Here is a 24,598-nt window from a genome sequence, read left to right as displayed (position 1 = left end):
AGAGAGAGAGAGAGAGAGAGAGAGAGAGAGAGGTGTGGAGGGAAGGAGGGTGGGAGTGGAGAAGGGAGAGAGAGAGAGAGAGGGAGCATTTAGCTGGTCAGCTGCTAGACATAAGTTCCCAGTAGAACAGAATGGGGAACATTTGTAGTTTAAGTCATGCAATATGCAATGGTCTCGGTCAGTGCATGCAGGTGCGGGTGTGCGTGCGTGCGTGTACCTTGAGGTCAGGGATGCCATAGCCTTTCCTGAGGGTAATTTGGAACACTTCCAGGTTGGAGATGAAGGCAGCCAATCGAGTGAGGCTCTGCTTGCCGCTGCCGCCTACGCCGACCAAAAGAGCGTTACCACGTGGAGACTCCAGGATACGGTTGATACGGCAACTACAGGAGGGGGGAGAGAGAGAGGGAGGGGAATAAAGAGATCGAGGGGAAAGAGAGAGAGGGACAAAAGCAGAGGTTTTATGAGGCAATCGGCATTATTTACTGATGATACGTCATTAAAAGTGTTTCTCAGTTCATTTCTTTTTTATTAGTGACATAGCAAAAGAGGGACCTATAATAAGTACATTAAAAAGCCAAATAGAGGTTTCTCCTTCCTACATGTGAGCCATAGCGTCTTCAAACAGAACCAGGTTGAGGACAGCGTTGACTTCGTTATAGCTGTCCAGGACCTCCAGTAGTGTCTTGTTGAGGGAGCTCCAGGACTGGACAGCCATGTACCGGGGCTCCCCCACCCCCGAGGCAAAGTGACAGAACATGTTCATCTCCCTGGCCTGCTCCAGCGTCTCCTCCATATCCTGAGGGGAGACACATTCTTTATGCATCCCAAATGGCCCCTTATTCCCTATTTAGGGCACTACTTTTGACCAGGGCCTGGGCTCTGGTTCAAAAGCAGTGCACTATATCAGGAATAGTGCTCCATTTAGGACAAAGCCTCAGTTAGCTACAGTGGAACGGTTAAATGGAATCAGTCTGGACAGGGAGGAACTCAGCATTCAGCAAACAAAACATTTCCTGGAGTAGGCTACTCTGTGTTCACTTTTACTAGTTATGTTTAACACTTCAAATATTTATGATAGCGGGATGTTTCTAAACGCAGGCCTCTGTTTGAGGAAATGTACATTCCTACAGTGTATTCCCTAAGACTGCAGCTCATCTGAGGGGAACTGTGATAACGTTCTCCTTTCTCCTGTCTCTTTCTCATTAGAGAACACTTGAAAACGACGAGCTGACATGCCGGAACCGGAGCTTTATATTTTGGTGGTGTGTGTGTGTGTGTGTGTGTGCAAAAAAAGTGTGTGTGATCAACTTGTGGGTGTGTGTGTGTCTGCGTGTATTCCCCTGTGTGTGTAGGTGTCAGTTCCCTGGCTGTAAGCATGAACAGTGTGTTTGTGATAAAGTCAGGAGGGTAGGGAGTCAGGGCACAGCGGTCAGAAAACCATTAAAATGTTTTCCAATTTGCTGGGCTGGTGGCCCAGGCCCTGACAGTCAGTCTCCTGATTACTATTCTCTCCATTCCCCTCCTCTTCCCTCTCCTCGCTGCGCTGGTCACTGATGTCCGGCCTCCAACTCTGAGCAGGCTGTCTAATGATTTTCCCCCCTCCACCTCTTGCTCCGTCTTCCTCTGCTGAACTTGGTAAAACTCTCTCCTCAACAGTGTGTGTGTGTGTGTGTGTGTGTGTGTGTGTGTGTGTGTGTGTGTGTGTGTGTGTGTGTGTGTGTGTGTGTGTGTGTGTGTGTGTGTGTGTGTGTGTGTGTGTGTGTGTGTGTGTGTGTGTGTGAGTCAGCGTGTGTTTGCATGCCTGTGTGTGAAGTGTGTGTGTGAAATGTGTGTGCCCGTTCTTTTGTCTGTGGGTGTACGTGTCTGTGCGTTCCTACGTGTCTGTGTGCCTGTGGGTGTGTGCCTGCGTGTGTGTGCCTGCGTGTGTGTGTGCCTGTGGGTGTGTGCCTGCGTGTGTGTGCCTGTGTGTGTGTGCCTGCGTGTGTGTGTGCCTGCGTGTGTGTGTGCCTGTGGGTGTGTGCCTGCGTGTATGTGCCTGCGTGTGTGTGTGCCTGTGGGTGTGTGCCTGCATGTGTGTGCCTGCGTGTATGTGCCTGTGTGTGTGTGCCTGTGCATGTGTGTAGGGGAGTACGCTCACGTGCTCGCCTGCGTGTGTGTGCCTGTGTGTGTGTGTGTGCCTGCCTGTGTGTGTGTGCCTGTGTGTGTGTGTAGGGAGTACGTCCACGTGCTCGCCTGCGTGTGTGTGCCTGTGTGTGTGTGTAGGGGAGTACGTCCACGTGTGCCTGTGCCTGTGTGTGTGTGTAGGGGAGTACGTCCACGTGCTCGCCTGTGTGTGTGTGCCTGTGTGTGTGTGTAGGGGAGTACGTCCACGTGCTCGCCTGCGTGTGTGTGCCTGTGCGTGTGTGTAGGGGAGTATGTCCACGTGCTCGCCTGCGTGTGTGTGCATGTGTGTGTGTAGGGGAGTACGTCCACGTGCTCGCCTGTGTGTGTGTGCCTGTGTGTGTGTGTAGGGGAGTACGTCCACGTGCTCGCCTGCGTGTGTGTGCCTGTGCGTGTGTGTAGGGGAGTATGTCCACGTGCTCGCCTGCGTGTGTGTGCATGTGTGTGTGTGTAGGGGAGTACGTCCACGTGCTCGCCTGCGTGTGTGTGCCTGTGTGTGTGTGTGTGTATGGGAGTACGTCCACGTGCTCGCCTGCGTGTGTGTGCCTGTGTGTGTGTGTAGGGGAGTACGTCCACGTGCTCGCCTGCGTGTGTGTCTCCATTTCTTTGGGTGTAACTTGGTAAAACTCTCTCCTTACCTCATAGAACTTTTTCACAGTGTCTGCCTGCAGCTTATCAAAGGCCTGTGTGTCTCTGTCCTCCACCATCTTGTCTCTGTAGACACGGTTGGACTCATGGAGGTAGATCTTCACCAGATCCACAGGACCCCTCAGACACTCACAGGTACAGAACAGAATACCCTGGTCAGGACAGGAGGCAGATAAAGTCAAGTTATACCATAAAAAGGATCAGATTCTGAAAGATAAATGTGGGTAAGTCGATCACTGTTGGGGCTAAATGCTGGTAGAAAAGGAGTGAGAGAAAGTAAGACCAGGGGTTTATGTAAGCAAGAAAATAAATCAATGGGACTTCTTGGTTTGATTTCATGTATATATTCTGAGTAATTACTGTTTATTTAAGAGACACATATTTCATAAAAGTAAGACCATTTATCATACTTTTCTCTTCACAAGCCAAACCCTGGCATCTCCAACACGCTCCCAAATGAACTGAATGGCAAACTTCAGATCAATCAAATAATACCTTCCAACAGATGAATGTCTAACTAATCTAAGATGATATGCTTTGCTCTGGATGAGCTAAACACTAACATTGTCCCACAGGGAAAGACTAGAACTCATCCATGTCTCAGTGTAATCCCATTTCCTCTCCCAGCAGCTGTCCTAGCATGAGGAATAGGCCCGGTGAAGCCCCGGCACTGTTTGTCCCTTTCTGCGGCCCGTCATCGAGGGAGAAAAAACACAAACTAACAGATGCTGTGTGCTCCAGGCAGCAGAACGTATGCAAATCAACGTCGTCATCATCACCTCGCGTGTTACAGCCAACTGAATCCGATCTGATGATGACTGTCGTAACGGAGTGCGTTGGAGGTATCTGTGTAATATCTTCCTCTTCTTTTCCTCCAGTCATTCTTTGGCAGCCCCCCCACCCCACCCCTCTTCCCCCTCTATCATTGTCCACAGAAGAGAGGGATGGGTATGAGTCAGAGCATTGACTGTTCTCTCTGCTACCGATGCACCAAGTCTAGGACCAGCCTCTACCCCCAAGCCATAAGACTGCTAAACAGTTAGTTAAATAGTTAACCAATAGCTACCTGGACTACCCTTCTTGCACTCTTTTGATTCATCAAATGCGCTGATGTTACTGTTTATTATCTATCCTGTTGCCTAGTCACTTTTTTCCTACCTACATATGTACAAGTCAACCTCAATTACCTACACATCGACTTGGTACTGGTACCCCGTGTATATAGCCAAGGAATGTGTATTTATTCCTTGTGTTATACTTTTTCTATTATATATATATATATATATATATATATATATATATATATATATATATATTATTTTCTCTCTGCATTATTGGGAAGGGCCCGTAAGTAAGCATTTCACTGCTAGTCTACAACTGTTGTTTACAAAGCATGTGACAAATACAATTTGATTTGATTTCGTCTGAGGCTTGTTTCCACTCCTCTCTGCCGACCAGTCGCTCTGGGTTCCGAACAACACCTCTCCTCCTCCCTGGTTAACTACTACAGCTATCCCCAGCTCAGCGGACTGGGCTTTCTATGTTAGACTGACAGTACAATTAGGGTTGCACATTGGGGAATATTCAGAGGTGAAACTTTCCGTGGGAATTAACGGGAATATATGGGAATTAACGGAAATATATGTACATTTATATTCATACCATTTAAATGTAGATGTTTTTTGCATTGGATATATTTACCATATCATATGGATACAGAAACATAAACATTTTACCTTACCATCAGTAGACATAATTGCAAATGATTAAATCCAAACAATAGAAATTTTAAAAAACTATTTAAATGAGTTGACTCTTCACATGGGATGATTTCACTGAACAGCAAAAGCAAGGGAATATTGAATGATCCCCAATTTTTTTAAATTTCATTTGACCTTTATTTAACTAGGCAAGTCAATTAAGAACAAATTCTTGTTTTCAATGACGGCCTGTTCAGGGGCAGAATGACAGAATGACACATGACCTTGTCAGCTCAGGGGTTTGAACTTGCAACCTTCCGGTTACTAGGCCAACACTCTAACCACTAGGCTACCCTGCCACCCATCCATTACATCTCCCAAAAACGTTTTCAACATATTATCTGTAAAATGATAGTCTAGAAACTAAAGCTTTGGTTGTCTTCCTCTCAGGCTTCCATGTCTTCGCCCTGGACCTCCTCAATGTCCACCTCTTGAACATCAGACTCTGAGGCCTCATCTTCACTGTCACTTTCCAACCTTGTTGATATTGTCAGGCTCAAAAAGCCTCAAATTTGCACGGATGGCCACCAATTTTGTTGCATGCTTTGGTGTGTGTGTTCCCAAACAAGGACCAGTTGCGCACTGAGGTGGCTGATGTTGGCTGATGTTGGTGGGATTTAGAGGATGATGGAGGCTACAGGGGAAAGAGCCTCAGATCCACAAAATCCCTTCCAACAGGTGGCTGATGAGATACAGTATGTTGGCACGACTGCCATATTGCATCTCCATCCCAAAGCCCTTGCTTGGAAGTGTACTTCGCCAGATTGCCAAGAACCTTTCCCTCATTCGGGCCAAGGTGGCGAGACACAGTAGTGATGACACCATATGCATCTGCACCAGACAGGATGCTCTTGCCAGGATACTTGGGGTCCAACATGTATGCTGCGGCGTGTATGGACTTCAGTCTTCACGCTTTTTGATGCATTTCAGAACAGCAGTTTCCTCTGCTTGGAGCAACAGTGAAGTGGGCAGGTCAGTACGGATTTCTTCTCTTACATCTGCAAGCAGAGTCTGAACATCACACAGGATGGCATTGTCTCCGTCAATCCGCGCAATGGCTCCTGCTATAGGTTTCAAGGCTGCTTACCACTCTCTCCCACAATACATAATTCAGGAGGATCCTCTTGATGGGGCTGTTCATACGGCTGAATGTGATATGGCCATTTCTTGAAGAGACTCCTTCCACTCCAGGAAACTGTCAAACATGATGACAACACCACCCCAACGAGTGCTGCTGGGCAGCTTCAATGTGGTGCTCTTATTCTTCTCACTTTGCTTGGTGAGGTAGATTGCTGCTATATGAAGACCCTTCACATACCTAACCATTTCCTCAGCTCCTTTTTAGAGTGTATCCATGGTTTTCAGTACCATGATGTCCTTGAGGAGCAGATTCAATGCATGAGTAGCACAGCCAATGGGTGTGATGTGAGGGGTAGGACTCCTCCACTTTAGACCAAGCAGCCTTCATGTTTCGCAGCATTGTCTGTCACCAGTGCAAATACCTTCTGTGGTCTAAGGTCATTGATGACTGCCTTCAGCTCATCTGCAATGTAGAGACCGGTGTGTCTGTTGTCCCTTGTGTCTGTGCTCTTGTAGAATACTGGTTGAGGGGTGGAGATTATGTAGTTAATTATTCCTTGCCCACGAATATTCGCCCACCCATGAGAGATGATTGCAATACAGTCTTCTTTCTCTATGATTTGCTTGACCTTCACTTGAACTCTGTTGAACTCTGCATCCAGCAAATGAGTAGATAAAGCATGTCTGGTTGGAGGGGTGTATGCTGGGAGAAGAACATTCTGAAATCTCTTCCAATATGCATTGCCTGTGAGCATCAGAGGTGAACCAGTTGCATGCACAGCTCGAGCAAGACATTCATCAGCATTTATCTGACTACGTTCCTCCATTGAGTGAAACTTATGATTCCAGGAGGACCATGAGCTGTTGCCATCGATAAGGTGTCTGATTCCAGGAGGACCATGAGCTGTTGCTATCGATAAGGTGTCTGATTCAACATTTTCACCTCGAATAGAAGTAGAGGGTATTTTGTCAGAGGTTGCTTGTCGTGAGCTTGAGGGAACTTTTTGCACTATGCCAGATGATTCTGCATCTTTCTTGCATTCTTCACATATGATTTGGCATAGTATTCGCAAATGTACACAGCTTTTCCTTCTACATTAGCTGCAGTGAAATGTCTCCACACATCAGATTTTTTTTAGTGGCATTTTCCTGTAAAGGTTAGAAAAGTTAGATTAAACAACTCTTTTCTAAGATAAACATTATAAAATGAAATGTACGGAAACAGGTGAATTAACACTCCTCAGTTAGGAGGCTCAAGCAAGCTAAAACCCACATGGCAGCTAAAACTAACTAGCAGAAATTGTTAACATGATTTAAACACACTTTGCTGTAGGTTACTATTTACTAGTTAACAAAAAATAATGTCTGCCGTATAAAATCTATTCACCCCACCCAGTATTGCAATCAAAACTTACCAGAAAGCATGTAGTCCTTGGCTCAGACATTGTAGTAGTGTTGGCTCAATAGCATCTCAGTAGTGTGCAAGATCTTGAGAATCAGCTCTTGAGAATGATGTGATGGAAGAGTGCTTTGCACATGTGATGGAAGAATGAACTGTGTATTCAGAGGGTTGCAATTTAACCAAAATATGCCCCAAGACCTAGAATTGCCTTATGTGTATCCCACAAAAACGGTTCACTGTTATAAGCTAACTTTTTTGATGAATTTAAGCAACATTCCCCAAATTGCCAGGCTTAACCTCCCATGGAAAAATTCTGGAAATATCCTGGAAAGTTTGTGACCCTTTGCAACCCTAAGTATAATACAGTAGATGGAGTTCTCTCTCCTAACCATGCTGACATAACTTTCTCTCATCTCTCCTGCTCTCTTCCCTCCATTTCTCCTTCCCTCCTCCCCCTCTCCTACCCATCGCTCTTCTTCTCCCTTGTTCTCACTTTCCCTCATTCCCACTCTCCTTCTGTTCTACCAGAGCTCATTTAGGGTGATGTTCGCCAGACAGATCCCTGTTATGCCCGCTGGCCGTGTACGGCAGAAAAACAAACGATAGACAGCGTTCCTGACGGTCTGGTGCTGTGGCATACAGTTCTCTCACAACACATCCCTATAGGAACATAGAGTGTTTTTCTTGTCCTATTAGCAGGGATTTGGCTACTGGCATCTAGTTAACTATCAAACATCAACATGTCCCCATAGGATGATGGTGTGTTTCTGTCATCATATTAAGCTGGATCTGGCTTTGAGTTGTTGTCAGTGAAGTAACTATGAAAACTTGACAAACACTACAAAAGTGTTTAGTGATAGCCTTGTGGTTGTAGTTCAATCAATAAGGGACGGAGGAAAACCAAAGAGTGACAGAAAGAGGAGAGAGGAATACCGGAGAAAATAACTGATCACTTCTTGTGACATCAATACAACCTTGTGACAACCACCTTGAGGACTGTAACTATTGGAAAATATGAGGATTTCTGCTGAAGAGAAGAAAGGCTTAGACACTACCTTGAATGTTGTCTGAACACTTCTCTTGGAAATGCTGTAACAAAGTGTTTTCCCCCGTTAGGTTCCTCAGCTTGGTTTCCCTCATTAGAGCTGATGATAATGAGGCAGTAGTCGCCTTGGGCTGATTGTACCAGTGTTCCAGTGTTTACAAAGAAACTAAACTAACTGCTGCTTCATTAAAAGTCACCAAACTAATGTTCCTTAGGTAAAGCTCTTCAGAAATAATCCACATTTCGCTAACTTTAATGAACACAAGAGGACAGCAAAATTGCGATAGAAGAAATACTATGACGTAATGGTAAGCACCAACACAATAGGACCTGCGTGGCTATTGCTCCATAATACTTACTAGTCCTCACTTCGTCTGACTAGCTATTTCAAAGAACAAGTTTGGGGCACCGACAATGTCTGAAGACACTAAGATGATTTGTAAACTTTTCAGGAGCTTTATTTGTAAATGAAAGAACTTTCCATTCTTAAAAACAGTGAGGACAAGCAGACAAGGTGGAATGTGGACTAGAGTGTGTGAGCAGGCTGTGTCTCTTCAACCCTGTGTAGCTAGCTATCCTCAGGCCCTGGAGCTAGTTAGCAGCTGAATAGTGAAGACATATGGAGAGACAAGTTCAAAAGAGAACTATGGGCTGTGTCTGAGCCCCATCTCACTTTCTCCTTATTACCCCAGCTGAAAAAACAACAAGGATTTATCCTGCTCTCTCTCTCTCTTTCTCCCACCTTTCTCCCACACCCTCTACCCGCTTGACACCAGTGACACTACACAGACCCTTTAGAATGCAGGCTTCACCAAAACGCACCGCACTGAGACTCTTCGAAGTTCAAAAGCTACGTTTAATGAGCTCTACCCCCATCAGGCCACTGCTATTGAAATCAATGCTGTACTGTCGTCAACGTTGATTTAAGGTCTAAAAGGTAACATAAAGGGGTCAGCAGGGCTGGAGTCCGTGGTCTGTAATTATAGATAATAAACTCTCTAGTGTTGAATCTATGGTCCCTCATCGTTAAAGGTGAGGTTGGAATAATTATAATAGCTCAACCTCAACTCATTATAATTGCTAAACCTGAACTCTTAGATTTAAGGCTAATAATGATGAATAACTGAGAACCTGTTCTTTTGAAGTATGACTTACTGTACATTCCGACGTTCTGTATGCACATTTTATAAGAGGATAAGGGTGTGACTCGAAACAGTTCCAAGGCTTGGAGGTCTCAGGGAAGGAATTAGGAAAACTAAAGTACTATGCTTGAACGGCTTAGAGTATTAATTATGTATTGGTGCTTGTATTAAATGAGAGTCTTTGCCCCCCTGGAATCGCTGATGATCGTGACAGAAAAATATTGCGCATAAGCTTCTCTCTCATGACAGCTTTAGAGGTTACAGTATAATATAATATTCATTTAAATACATTAAATCGTTACAAACACCCCTGAGAGCAAATCCATTCTTCTCTCTTTTTCTGCAAATTTCAGCCTTATTTCTCTACACTAGGCACACCTTACTAAATCAATAATCATTTAGATGAGAAATTAGTTACAGTACTTAAACTTTTACCGCCTGGGGTGCAATAAAACTCTACCAATCCAAACTTTGATACAATATATTAAAAAAGTAAAAGAGATGGGTTTTGAGTGCACATGCCAAATCATTTAACTAGTGCTGTTTTAATGGAACAATTCATGAATGAAGGAGAAAATGCCCTAGGTCTTAGTTTTGAGTGTACAGTACCAGCTTCAGTAACTGAACATTTGCATCAATGTAAAAAATGTCACCAGGGATAGTAAATTGTAAATGTGTGTGTGTGTGTGTGCACCCGTCAATCCATTCATTCATTTGCATTCATCACCTGAAATATGTTGGAGAGGTCTCGGAGGTTAAAGATGTAGTGGAACTTGACAGCGGTGGGCAGGAAGGTGGAGGTGAGACTCTGATGGAGGGCCAGAGCTAGCTGGACCAGGGTAGGACAGCTCTTCTGCAGGGCAGCACTGAAGCCCTCTCCCCTGAGGTGCTGAGAGAGGATGGAACTGTAGATGGTGCTAAGAGCCTCCGCTCCAGGGAAGGACAAGGCAAACACTGAGAAGTGACGCTACAAAGAGAAATGGAGAAAATTAAAAAATGATGTGTATATGTTTAGGGGTCCATAATTATGCTAATGAAACGTTGCAATAGAGACAACGGAACATCATCAGATATGCATGCATGTGTGTGAGTGCATGCGTGTTTGTCTGTGCTTGTTTGTAAGCGTGTCTGTGTGTGTACCTGTAGTCGTGGGTTAATGGTGAAGCTGCCTGCTGTAGGGTTCATGCAGGACACGTATTGCACACTGTGGACCTCTTTCAGCAGCAGCTTACTCCTGTCATACCTGGACACACACACACACACACACACACACACACACACACACACACACACACACACACACACACACACACACACACACACACACACACACACACACACACACACACACACACACTTAACTAACCTTGTGGGGGGACACAATGTATAACCATTCAAAATCCCTAACTTAACCCGAAAACCTAACCCCAAACCCTAAACCTAACTCCTAACCCCAAACCTAATTCTAACCATAACACTAATTCTACCTTATCCCTAAAACCCCAAGAAATATACTGAACAAAAATGTCAATGATTTTACTGAGTTATCGTTCATAAAAGAAAATCAGTCAATGAAATGAATCCCTAATCTATTGATTTCACATGACTGGGCAGGAGAGCCTCCAGCAGGGTTTTATCCACGTCACCAGCCTCCTCAAGCTTATTTTTTGTTAAAAAGAAAGATGGGGGACGGCGCCCCTTTGGGGCGTAGTGGTTTATATAGACAACAATTTGATCTATTCTGCTGACCGCGCCCAGCATGTCTCCTTAGTCAGGTATGTGCTGGGAAGCGGTCGTTGTCATTTTTGTGCTACCTCATGTCCACGGAGGGAGTGGAAATGGAGGAGCAAGGCCATGGCCCATCCCCAACTCTGTGAAAGCAGTCCAGCGATTCCTGGGGTTCGCCAACTATTTCCGGAGGTTCATCCGGGGCTTCCGGGTCTTCAGCATGGTGGTCGCGCCTCTTACCTCCCTGCTGAGAGTAGGTTCCCAGCGGCTTCGTTGGATGGCAGAGGCGGAGACACTGATGGCACGCTTCACCATTGCTCCCGTGCTGGCACATCCCAACCTTTAGAGGTTTAAACCTCACTCTTTTGTTTGGGTTACATCCGTGTGTATTTTATATACTTCGTCCCCGTGTCATGTTCATGTATTTTGGGTGGAGTCATAAAACCCCCTATTACGCATTCCTGCACCTGTCTACGATCCTTAAAGAACGTGATACTGTTTAATCAGCTTCTTGATATTCCACACCTGTGACATACGGCAGGCCCTGCGCACGGAACCCGCACCTGCACAGTGCCCAGAAAACCGCGGCTACATGCACACAGGCGTGCCGTCCTTGGCCAGCTCTACCGCTATCTCTCTCAGAATGACCTTCTTGATCCAAATCAGTCAGGTTTCAAGACTAGTCATTCAACTGAGACTGCTCTTCTCTGTATCACGGAGGCGCTCCGCACTGCTAAAGCTAACTCTCTCTCGTCTGCTCTCATCCTTCTAGACCTATCGGCTGCCTTCGATACTGTGAACCATCAGATCCTCCTCTCCACCCTCTCCGAGTTGGGCATCTCCGGCGCGGCCCACGCTTGGATTGCGTCCTACCTGACAGGTCGCTCCTACCAGGTGGCGTGGCGAGAATCTGTCTCCTCACCACGCGCTCTCACCACTGGTGTCCCCCAGGGCTCTGTTCTAGGCCCTCTCTTATTCTCGCTATACACCAAGTCATTTGGCTCTGTCATAACCTCACATGGTCTCTCCTATCATTGCTATGCAGACGACACACAATTAATCTTCTCCTTTCCCCCTTCTGATGACCAGGTGGCGAATCGCATCTCTGCATGTCTGGCAGACATATCAGTGTGGATGACGGATCACCACCTCAAGCTGAACCTCAGCAAGACGGAGCTCCTCTTCCTCCCGGGGAAGGACTGCCCGTTCCATGATCTCGCCATCACGGTTGACAACTCCATTGTGTCCTCCTCCCAGAGCGCTAAGAACCTTGGCGTGATCCTGGACAACACCCTGACGTTCTCAACTAACATCAAGGCGGTGTCCCGTTCCTGTAGGTTCATGCTCTACAACATCCGCAGAGTACGACCCTGCCTCACACAGGAAGCGGCGCAGGTCCTAATCCAGGCACTTGTCATCTCCCGTCTTGATTACTGCAACTCGCTGTTGGCTGGGCTCCCTGCCTGTGCCATTAAACCCCTACAACTCATCCAGAACGCCGCAGCCCGTCTGGTGTTCAACCTTCCCAAGTTCTCTCACGTCACCCCGCTCCTCCGCTCTCTCCACTGGCTTCCAGTTGAAGCTCGCATCCGCTACAAGACCATGGTGCTCGCCTACGGAGCTGTGAGGGGAACGGCACCTCAGTACCTCCAGGCTCTCATCAGGCCCTACACCCAAACAAGGGCACTGCGTTCATCCACCTCTGGCCTGCTCGCCTCCCTACCACTGAGGAAGTACAGTTCCCGCTCAGCCCAGTCAAAACTGTTCGCTGCTCTGGCCCCCAATGGTGGAACAAACTCCCTCACGACGCCAGGACAGCGGAGTCAATCACCACCTTCCGGAGACACCTGAAACCCCACCTCTTCAAGGAATACCTAGGATAGGGTAAGTAAGGGTAAGTAATCCTTCTCACCCCCCTTCCCCCCCAACAAGATTTAGATGCAAGTGGCTGTTCCACTGGTTGTCATAGGTGTTTGCACCAATTTGTAAGTCGCTCTGGATAAGAGCGTCTGCTAAATGACTTAAATGTAAAATGTAAATGTACAGGACTGCCTCCTTAACTGCCACACATGGCGCCTGTATCGGGTCATCCTGGGAAAAGCCATACCATCGCCTGCCTGTCTGAGAAGTACTGGTGGCCCACCTTGGCGAGGACGTCTCTTCCTGCTCCATCTGGGCTCAGTCAAAGACACTCAGACACCTCCCTTATGGAAAGCTCCTTCCCCTGCCGGTTCCCTGGTCTCACCTCTCGGTGGACTTTGTCATCGACCTTCCCCCCTCCCAGGGGAACACCACCGATCTTGTCGTTGTGGACTGGTTTTCCAAAGCTTGTCGCCTCATTCCTCGGCACGGGCTCCCGTCGGCCATGCAAACCGTGGAGGCTCTTTTTACACACGTCTTCCGGCACTATGGGATCCCAGAGGACATTGTGTCAGATCATTGTCATTAGTTCACCTCACGCGTATGGAAAGCTTTCATGGAATGCCTTGGGGGTATGGTCAGTCTCACCTCCAGGTACCATCCTCAAGCTAATGGGCAGGTGGAGAGGGTCAATCAGGAACTGGGCAGGTTCCTAAGGTGTTACTGTCAGGACCGGCCGGGGGAGTGGACGGATTTTCTACCTTGGGCTGAGTACGCGCAGAATTCCCTCTGCAACTCCTCCACAAACCTCACTCCTTTCCAGTGCGTGTTGGGGCATCAGCCGGCCTTGGCACCTTGGCATTCGAGCCAGACCGAGGCCCCTGCGGTGGACGAGTGGTTTGGGTGGGCTGAGGAGACCTGGAACGCTGTGCACACTCGTCACCAGCGGGCCGTGCGTCGGCACAAGGAACTGGCGGGCCGTGCGTCGGCACAAGGAACAGGCCGACTGCCACCGCAGTGCTTTTCAACGTTGGCGCACTGCCCGACCCACACCATGCCCCTGTGGTCGTCCCCGAGGCCGGTTACGTCCCGCTGCTGGTGCACTTGTTATTTCGGGTCTCGTCCTGTGTAGTGTTATTACGGGTCTCGCCCCGTGTAATCTTTAGACGTTTAAACCTCACTCTTTTGTTTGGGTTACATCCGTGTGTATTTTATATACTTGTTTGTTTTGGGCTTCGTCCCCGTGTCATGTTCAAGTATTTTGGGTGGAGTCATAAAACCCCCTATTACGCATTCCTGCACCTGTCTACGATCCTTAAAGAACGTGACACTGTTTAATCAGCTTCTTGATATTCCACACCTGTCAGGTGGATGGATTATATTGGCAAATGAGAAATGCTCACTAACAGCGATGTAAATACATTTGTACACAATACGTTTTTTTGTGTGTATGAAACATTTCTACAATCTTTTATTTCAGCTCAAGAAACACTTTACATGTTGCGTCTATATTTTTGTTCAATATAGCATTTGACCGTATGGGGACTAACAAAATGTCAATGTTTTGTTCGTTTACTATTCTTGTGGGGACTTCTGGTCCCCATAAGTATAGTTAAACACGTCCACAGGCACACAAAAGCACAGGCACATACACATTGCAATGAAATACAGAAACACACTCTTCATGTGCTCCTGTCAATATGCACGCCTCAATTCTGCCTTAAGCCAGCATAGTTTAGTAACACCCTTTCCCCTCTCAATTTCATACCTGAGGTACTCTCCATAACTCTACTGGCTGACCGTGTGTAAAACACACACACACACACACACACACACACACACACACACACACACACACACACACACACACACACACACACACACACACACACACACACACACACACACACACACACACACACACACACACACACACACACACCCCTGTGGCTGTGTCTACAATACGCTTACTATGCCTGATGCCCCAACTACACAATCCTTTTAAGGAAAATCACATGCCCAAGCTCTCACATTGGACATCATTTAAGTTGTAGGATATTTTAGTAACAGCAACTGCAGTGAGTGTCCCTTTGAATAGTAAACTGAAGACATGCTCTGCTGTAGTAAGCTGAATAACAGATCAATTATTGGACTAACCCACTGCAGTAGGTTTGCTATAGCAGGGTTAGCCAGCCAGTACCCTCTTTAAAAGAGCTGTGGAACAGTAACTCTGAATTAATGTGCCTTTACTGTAATTGTCCAACATTTATAGGGTTCTTAAATTATGAAGTGGAACATAGTTATTTTCCATAACACATCACTGTCATCTGTGATAACAATACATAGGACAAAAAGTATACATCTACTGCAGTGGTCACCAACCGGTTGATCAACTGGTTGATCTCCAAAGCATTCCTAGTCGTTCACCAAACATTTCTGTTCAAAAAACTATGATAAAGCCTTGCGTTCCTATTTTTGTTATTTGTTTCATGCTGTTGGCAGTAGGTGCACTTGATTCAGAAGCCCTAGCGCCGGGAAGGCAAAGTTTCCCATTCTAAACCATTTCATGTGTCTGAAGGTAGAACCCAGAAAGCAAATCAAGTGCACCTATAGGCCTACTGCTGGCAAACCAGTTAGCTTAGATCACAGCGTCTTCAGTCTCCTTGAGCCATAGACTGTAAAAAGAAGCCTTGAGCACACAGCAAAGCTGAAACTGAGATTTCAAAACGTTTAAAAGCATGACTAGTGAGAGATTCAACGAATACAGCAAAGCGCTGCTGTTTTTATGAGTAAATCCATTTTTAAGTTATTCAGCAATGTCAACACTTTGTTCAAAACTTTAAACTTCAAAACTTTAATAAGCCATAAAATGCATGTTTTCCCTACTTCCACTCGCGCTACAACCAGCACTGCAGCTGTAATGAACGACTACAGCAAAGTGTTTCCGTAAACCTGCGTTGTTATTATTAGCGGCTTGACTCTTTTTTTATATCAAGTAATATTTCACTTTATCTGGACATCGAATTAACAACATTAATTGGTGCATGAGGCGGAAACAATGCACTGCGACTTGAGTTTCGCCATCAGCTTGACGACTGTCTACTTTTCTCAGTGGAGGGAGGGAGAGAGGGATGGTGAGTCGTGTGAGAGGCAGCCTCACCACTGCACTCTCCATCCCCTCAGACTGACCATCAGATGCAGACCATCAGTTCAGCAAAAATGTTAAAAAGCGAATTATTATGCTCACTCAGCTGTGCCTCACAATCCAGGTGTTGGGTGTAACAGGGTTATATTGGTGATTCACATTGCCACTTTATTGTTAAGCCAATGGGCTTTTGTTTTTAGTTTTGTCTTGTCTTCACCTACTCAACATGGCATCTTCTTGGCTGGTTTGCGTGGCTTGCTTACGAAGGCGGATGTTTAAATTAGAATCGTCCCAGTGAACAAGCACCAAACCAGGGGTAATTTGTTGGTTGAAAGTGATTTTTATACTCCCAAGTGATGATTTTAAAGTACAATTTATATCAATTTGTTTGTAAATATTATTAGAACATCACACATAAGATGCAACGTTTTCGGTGCATATTTGTTGTGCATTTTGTTGTAAAGAATTCCCGCCAATACTAGCTAGCAACTTACTGTGTCTAGTGGGGGGGTTTCAAATATTTTGTACAGTGTGTGAGTGCATTGTTGGATGGTGAGCCGTGCATTGCATTATGTGCAATTTTGTGCTGTATCTATCAGAATAAATCTCCATGATTGGTGCTACAAGTTGGAGTCTGTGTCGATGGTTGTACACAACGCAAGAACAGACGCAAGAGCACTGTTACATTGGCGTATGAGTGTGTGTGACTGCAGGGTCTGTGTGTGCACGTCCTCTCACCAGTGGTTGTAGTCCAGGTGTTGGCGTATGAGTGTGTGTGGCTGCACGGTGCCGTAGGCGTCCACCTCTGGCATGTTCATATCGTCTATGAAGTAGACCAGCCTCCTGCTGCCTGGAGGACCATAGTTACGGCCTGCCTTCTTCTCCAGGGGCTTCTCCAACACCGCTGCAGGAGAGAGGGAAGAGGGAGAGGATGAGAGTGGAAAGAGAGAGGAATGGGAATGTAAAAAGAGATGAATGGAGGATGAGTGCAGAAAGAGATGGATGGAGGATGAGTGCAGAAAGAGATGGATGGAGGATGAGTGCAGAAAGAGATGGATGGAGGATGAGTGCAGAAAGAGATGGATGGAGGATGAGTGTAGAAAGATGGATGGAGGATGAGTGCAGAAAGAGATGGATGGAGGATGAGTGTAGAAAGATCAATGGAGGATGAGTGTAGAAAGATGAATGGAGGATGAGTGTAGAAAGATGGATGGAGGATGAGTGTAGAAAGATGGATGGAGGATGAGTGTAGAAAGATGGATGGAGGATGAGTGTAGAAAGATGGATGGAGGATGAGTGTAGAAAGATGGATTGAGGATGAGTGTAGAAAGAGATGGATGGAGGATGAGTGTAGAAAGAGGGAATGGAGAGAACCAGCTAGGCTACAGTATATTTATTTGCAGTTGTACACTAGTAGTAGCAGACCATTCCCTACCCTGTAGCATGGCAGAGGTGGTGTAATAATTGAAGGGGACGTTTTTGATCATGTATTTCTCCTGGTCCAGTGATCCCAGTTTGTCTCCGACCAGAACAGACTTCCCAGTACCGGCATTCCCGACCAGCATGACGGGCCGGCGGCGTTCCAAGAGGCGGTCCATGAAGTAACGGACGCGGATAGTCTCTGTGGTGTGGACCAGACATGCCTTGGGAGAGTGGAGATAGGGGACAGAGTTCAGATAGACTGTAGATACTCTACAGGTTGGTGTTTCCCCACAGATCTAGGATCAGATTACTCAACTCCAATTACAACCTAAACCATTACTTATTGTGGTCCTTCAAGCCGGATGTTGTGCAATATTTACGCCACTGATGTTCACTTATTGTAAATTGCTCTGGAGAAAAGAGCATCTGATAAATTGTAAAGAATATGTAATGAGAAGATATTTTTCTGTAGACCGTCGATGACTACATAGAAGAGCTTTGAAGCAGCTAATGCATGGTATATTGTCACTATAGAAGTGACATGAAGTGACACCAGTAACACAAGACTTTACCGTACCTGTAGAGGAATATCAGCATCCATCTCGAACCTGGGCACCATCTTGGACCAGGGTTCAAACTTCTTGGTGTCGGGGTCAATGTAGTAGTCAAACACGGTCCCCTGGGAGGGGAACTTGATGGTCTTAAACTCTGTCACCCACCACTTACTGAACTCCACACGGTAGTCCACCAACTACACACACACACACACACACACACACACACACACACACACACACACACACACACACACACACACACACACACACACACACACACACACACACACACACACACACACACACACACACACACTGGGTCAATCTCAATAGTCTTGAGAGACTTCTGGGAGAGGAAGTTATGGTTTATTGCGTTGCGATCACACTTTCGGTCTGCATTAAAAAACAATCAAATGAAACAGACACTCCTATCCAACTACCCACTGGTGGAACAACTACCCACTGGTGGAAACTGGTTAACATTGTTTCCATGTCATTTCAACAAGAAAAGTCAATGTGATGACGATGATTCAACGTGGAAAAGCGATTGGATTTTCAAAAAAGTCCATGTAAATTTGAACCTAAATCCAATGACTTGGGGACATTTTTGTTGATTTCACGTTGAATTCACATTAGTTAACAACTCAACCTTAATGTTGAGTTGATGTTGAACTTGATGTTGAAATGACGTCTGTGGCCAGTGGGTACCCATCAGTAAAAAATTAAAATCCCTGAGCTGTTATTTCCTCTCTCTCCTCTCTCCTTTCCCTCTCTCCAGGCTGTCTACTGTGTTCAGGCCCTGCTCTACAGTCAATAAACCCACTTAGCATATAAATGCAGTGTAGATAAGGAAATATAGTGGAGTACATTGGTATGCTAGGAGAGACTGTTTTATCCCATAACGTAGATGGACATGGTTACTGTACGGAGCTGTCTGAGTTGCTTAGCAACCGCTCGTCACTTTGTTCGCTTCTGGTTAAAAATTCAGCCGGCTATAGTGTTTAGGACTGTGAGTGGAATACACTTAGTTTTGAAGATGAAGCTGCAATACAGTACGGAGTCCTCGCATTGAAAGCCACCATACTTTACTGAAATATATGCGAAGCAATTCTCATCATCTGAAGCTTTGAGGGGAGTTGTAGAGCGAATTAGATGACGATTTACTAAAGCGTTTGCACCCGTGATAAAAGTATACCACTTTTTCTGAAGCAATCTATTTTATTCTTTGACTCTGAGGGAAAGCACTTATCCACTACGTAGGAATGTGTCTCACAAAAATACTTCATAATAATATATGCCATTTAGGAGACACTTTTATCCAAAGCAACTTACATTTTAAGTACGGGTGGTCCTAGGAATCTAACCCACTATCCTGGTGTTGCAAGCCCCACTGAGCTACAGAGGACCAACCACAATCATAGGAATCATTCAACCATCCTACCTGGTCCTGGAACATGGCACCTCCGAAGGCCCAGACAGCACCGAAGACAAAGTAGAGTTCGTAGAGTTCCTTAGGGCAGTCTGGAGGGGTGTGTTCTGGGGTTAACAGACACTCCAACAGATGGCACAGCATCTGGACCATACTCTGTTCCGGGACTGGGATGATCTTCTTAAACCTGACCACACACATTACAGACATAGGGGTAAGACTATCAGTGAAATAAATATACAGTATATATATTTGTTTTATGTCTTACACTATTTAGGCCTATTGCTCTCTGTCACTCGCCCTCTCTGTCTTCTCTCTCTCTAAACTTTCTTACTCCCTCTCACCCTCTCACCCTCTTCCATGTCTACAGTCTCTCTCCCCTCAGTCCAGAGGAACCATCTAGATCACTATGAACCATTCCATACTGACAGCTGATGTGTTACCTGGACCTGAGGGTGTCTAGACATGAGGGGAGGTACTTGTCAAACAGGATTGTCAGGTTGGCCTTTTCCGATTGGACTTCCCTCCTGTCAATCCAACTGGATACAGGTGGGTTCCAGCCCAGATCTGCTGGGTTGATATACAGAATGCCTGGAGGGACAAGCAGAGCTTGTTACTCTGTAGTCACATGTAAACAGGTAACTACTACACAGTACGTACAAATACATGTCAAATGTGATCTAACTGTGAAATACGTGGTCTAGGATAACAACAAAAGAAGAGGAGAGCAGGGGGACAGGGATAGGATAAGGACACGAGGAGGAGAGGTAATGGAGGATGCGAATGACTAGCATACCGGCTCTAGATACAGTAGCAGGAGTAGCAGTCCGGAGGTGGCTGATCTCAAACACCAACCTCATAGTCGGGTTGAGAGGGATACGTTCATTACTCGCCAGGGTTAACACCTAATACAGGGAAAGGTACAGAGAGTTATTACACAGACGGACAGAGAAACACAGACAGGAAGACAGACACACACCTTGTTGTCATCCATGACAGTGTTGAGAGACTCAATCCACATGGGGTCTATGTCTCCATCCAGTACGATCCATTTAGGCCCAGTGTGGCTGAGGTTAGCCAGCTCACGCATGATGTTAGAGAACAGACCTGGAAAACAGACATGTATCGAAGGTCTATATGTTGGTCATATCATCATCACCATCATGACAATCATCATCACAATCACCATCACGACCGTCATCATCATGCCCTCCCCTCACCATCCCTCCACTCCCTGGTTGCAGGGTTGATGATGCCAAACAGCTCATCATTGGTCACAGCTTTGGGGTTGAGGTCCGCCCACACGGGCCTCCGCTTCATGTTCTGGTAAGTCCGTTGGAGAGACCTCATCACCTGGCTCTTCCCTGTGCCTGCATTACCCACCACAAACACAGAGTGGCGCACCGCCAGCAACTCTTCCAACTGTACCACCTGGGGGAAGGAAGGAGAGAGAGAGAGCCAGGGAGAGAAAGGGAGAGACAAATAGTATGGTTTTGCTATAAAGAATGGTATGGTTCACTGCAATGCAGCAGAGTAGATCAGTACCATACAGTGTGTCACTCACGTTACAGCTCTGTGAAAGAGCACTATTTACTGCATAAAGCAAACAGCAAACAGTGTGGAAAGAACAAATTATGCTTCCTCTAAAACGGCCTCATCTGTGTTATGTAAAGTATCAAATTCACCTCATTAATATCAGCAACACTTTGATGCACAAAATATTAACAACTTGAATTGTGGATGTGACAGGAACATGAGAAAATAACAGATTAAAGTACATTGTGGCAAATATCAAAGTCTCTGTAACGGTAAGAAAACGAGAGAGAGCGAGAGTGCGAGAGAAAATCATATTTCCTTTCACAGTGAAACTCACTGATGGCATTCTCAATCAATGCAATTGACTCAAGCTATTCACCCTCACCATAGTGTTAGCATCCGAAAGACCCACATTGATATTAGATTTGAGATGTGGCCAGCTGACAGGTGCTAATGCTAGCGCTACAAGCGGCTAACAATACAACAGGCTAACATTATGAGAGGCTAACAGTACAACAGGCTAACATTGTGAGAGGCTAACACTACAACAGGCTAAAATTATGAGAGGCTAACACCACAACAGGCTAACATTATGAGAGGCTAACACTACAACAGGCTAATATTATGAGAGGCTAACACTACAACAGGCAAAAATTAAGAGAGGCTAACACTACAACAGGCTAACATTGTGAGAGGCTAACACTACAACAGGCTAACATTATGAGAGGCTAACACTACAACAGGCTAACATTATGAGAGGCTAACACTACAACAGGCTAACATTATGACAGGCTAACACTACAACAGGCTAACATTATGACAGGCTAACACTAAAGTCAAATAAACCCATTCCCCTCTGGACTTCCTCCTTTCACTCTAATCTTACTGACCAACAGAATGTGGCCAAAAGTCGTGCACTATAATATAGTTTAACATGGCTTCAGGGAATAGGGTGTCCGACAGAGACGGAGAGTGTAAGGTTCAGACGATACAAATGGATCATTATTGACCTGCCGTTGTCTCATCAGCCTGTTCCCTCCCTGTTTATATCCATGTGTGGTGTCTGTGACAGTGGCAGGGTTAAGAGCTGCTCTTGCGGTACAGCGGCGTGATGGAGTGTCATTACGTTGCTACCATATCGCTTTGACCTGCTGCAGATTGCACTCATTTCCCCTGGCCCCGCTTTCCTCTGTCTCTGACATTGTATGTGTGTGCGTGTGTGTGTGAACGCAGCATAATGGCTAGAATAAGGACGGTGGACCTTTCCACCTGGGACGTTATTACAGTATAACCGGAGGGTTTGGATTGGGTATATTTGGCCGATTCATCCACAACCCAGACTGCTCTGACACTAATGTGTACTTACCACTGATACAGTACAGTGCAACACCAGGTACATGGCTTTTGGAGAAAAGGGAACTAGTAGCAGAGGAACGCAAAAGCTGAATTTGTTGTTTTATTGTTAATTACCAAGATTGAAGTGTGGTTTCTTTTCCCTGGCAGTGTTATTGAAGGTCAGGGACATTACAGTATTATGGGCTGGGCTCTTACAGGGTTATCATCTACCGTCAAAAAACGGTGTCTTTTCATGTATTTTTTGATGATTCTAGGCCTGGGTCACTTGTTATATATGAATTGTTTCATTCATGAAGTCATTCATCAACATGAAAACATAACTTTTAACCAACACTCTCTAAAGGCTGAAACAGCCCACCCTGGTCAACAGGTAATTACAACTCACCTTCAGTACAAAGTTATCCTCAGCCTGTAATTTGAGGTCCAGCACAGACTGCTTGACATGCTTCTCAAACTCCAGGTCTCTCTTCCTGGGGACGTCCAGAGCAGGGAACAGGTCTCCGATAAGCCCCATGAACACTGGCATGTCATCTGTCACGATCTTAGGGATGTTGAAGTCTCTCAGAGCCCGCATGAGGACCTGGTCCTCAGGCCGATCTGGGTCACCCCTCTTCAGGGAGCCAGCCACCACCAGGACAGACTTGATGGCCCTCAACCCCCAGTCATAGTGGTCCTGGACACCAGGGAGAGACGGAACATTAATATTTAAGGCACATTTTCCTTTTCCAAGAATGACAAAGATGTGTAATGGAAGGGATAGAAATGTAATGGAAGGGATAGAAATGTAATGGAAGGGATAGAAATGGATGTACCAAAAGTTCCCGAAAGTGCTTGTTTGCTAGACAGACAAAGCATAGTCTTTGTTGTTTTGAAATGCCAAACATGATTGTGTCCTTTTTTCTGGTTTCAGCTGAACATATTTTGAAAGTAAGACAAGGACAAATGGTCAAACATATTTTAAACATATTTTTTACCCCTTTTTCGTGATATACAATTGGTAGTTACAATCTTTTCCCATTGCTGCAACTTTCGTACGGACTCAGGAGAGGTGAAGGTCAAGAGCCATGAATCCTCCGAAACACGACCCTGCCAAGCCGCACTGCTTCTTGACACACTGCTAGCTTAACCCAGAAGCCAGCTGCACCAATGTGTCGGAGGAAACACCATACGGTGTGCATGCGCCCAGCCCGCCACAAGGAGTCGCTAGAGCGCAATGGAACAAGGACGTCCAGACCAGCCAGACTGTCCCCTAACCCGAAACGACGTTGGGCCAATTGTGCATCACCTCATGGGTCTCCCAGTCACGGCCGGTTGCGACCCAGCCTGGGAACGAACCAGGGTCTGTAGTGATGCCTTAGACCGCTGCGCCTCTCGGGAGGCGCAAACAAGATATTCTAACACTTTAATCTATACATATATCTTTTTACACACAAGTTTGCACAAAGCAAGTTATTTCATATTATAAACTGGGTGGTGTCACGACTCCGACCGAAGGACACTCCCCTTCCCGTTCGGGTGGCGCTCGGCGCTCGTCGTCGCCGGCCTACTAGCTGCCACTGATTATTTCCTCCCCCTCCTTATGTGTTTATTGAGTGCACCTGTTTTGAGTTAGGTAGTATAGTAGTAAGGCTTTATTAGTCAGCCGGCCCGCCTGGTTCCTTGTGCGGGATTAATTATTGTGACCGTCTGTTTGGTGTACTTGTGTGCACGTCTATGGGTTTTGTGTTTTCCCATTTTGTGTGTTTTTTCTGGACAGTTTAAGTCCTGAATGCTGATTGGCTGACAGCCGTATACCAAGGGTATGATAAAACATGTATTTGTGCTGCTCCAATTACATTGATAACCAGTTTAAAATAGCAATAAGGCACCTCGGGGGTTTGCGGTATATGACTAATATGCCATAGCTAAGGGCTGTATCTAGGCACTCCCCGTTGCGTCATGCAAAATAACATCCTTTAGCCGTGGTATATTGGCCATATACCACACCCCCCCCATGCCTTATTGCTTAAATAGAGCCCCGAGTACCAGGCCATTAGTTACCTGATGATCGTACTACTAATGCATGTCCAGAGTGCATAACAGGAGATTACCATGACTCAGCAGTCACATGGAATTTTACTGCGGTCATGACTCAGTTCTTCTCTATATCGAGCCATTTTTGTGTAATAACCAATATGGACATAATGGAGCCTAGCCTAGTCCCAGATCTGTTTGTGCTGTCTTGCCAAATCCTACTGTATGGTCATTGTCTTGCCACAATGACCATGTGAGTTGCCAAGCCAGAGCAAACAGACAAGGGACCAGGCTATAATGGAGCTAGTGCATAAG

General features: G+C 45.9%; 1 protein-coding gene across 1 annotated transcript in view; it reads right to left on the bottom strand.

The window, feature by feature from the left end:
- LOC118357394 (dynein axonemal heavy chain 9) overlaps positions 1 to 24,598 on the bottom strand; it is a 130,416-nt gene that overhangs the window by 68,237 nt on the left and 37,581 nt on the right. The window contains exons 35-48 of the mRNA XM_052478153.1: positions 22,656 to 22,943; positions 20,599 to 20,809; positions 20,358 to 20,485; positions 20,175 to 20,283; positions 19,822 to 19,969; positions 19,391 to 19,565; positions 17,970 to 18,143; positions 17,406 to 17,613; positions 16,709 to 16,874; positions 10,378 to 10,480; positions 9,965 to 10,204; positions 2,799 to 2,960; positions 600 to 796; positions 218 to 380 (exon numbers count right to left, since the gene is read on the bottom strand). Coding sequence (XP_052334113.1) covers positions 218 to 380; positions 600 to 796; positions 2,799 to 2,960; positions 9,965 to 10,204; positions 10,378 to 10,480; positions 16,709 to 16,874; positions 17,406 to 17,613; positions 17,970 to 18,143; positions 19,391 to 19,565; positions 19,822 to 19,969; positions 20,175 to 20,283; positions 20,358 to 20,485; positions 20,599 to 20,809; positions 22,656 to 22,943 — 2,472 coding nt within the window. The remainder of the gene's footprint in view (positions 1 to 217; positions 381 to 599; positions 797 to 2,798; positions 2,961 to 9,964; positions 10,205 to 10,377; positions 10,481 to 16,708; positions 16,875 to 17,405; positions 17,614 to 17,969; positions 18,144 to 19,390; positions 19,566 to 19,821; positions 19,970 to 20,174; positions 20,284 to 20,357; positions 20,486 to 20,598; positions 20,810 to 22,655; positions 22,944 to 24,598) is intronic.

The sequence above is a fragment of the Oncorhynchus keta genome, chromosome 24, assembly GCF_023373465.1.
Source record: "Oncorhynchus keta strain PuntledgeMale-10-30-2019 chromosome 24, Oket_V2, whole genome shotgun sequence".
Lineage (NCBI taxonomy): Eukaryota > Metazoa > Chordata > Actinopteri > Salmoniformes > Salmonidae > Oncorhynchus > Oncorhynchus keta.
Note: the sequence above shows the minus strand (reverse complement) of the source record. Positions and strands in the feature narration are given on the sequence as shown.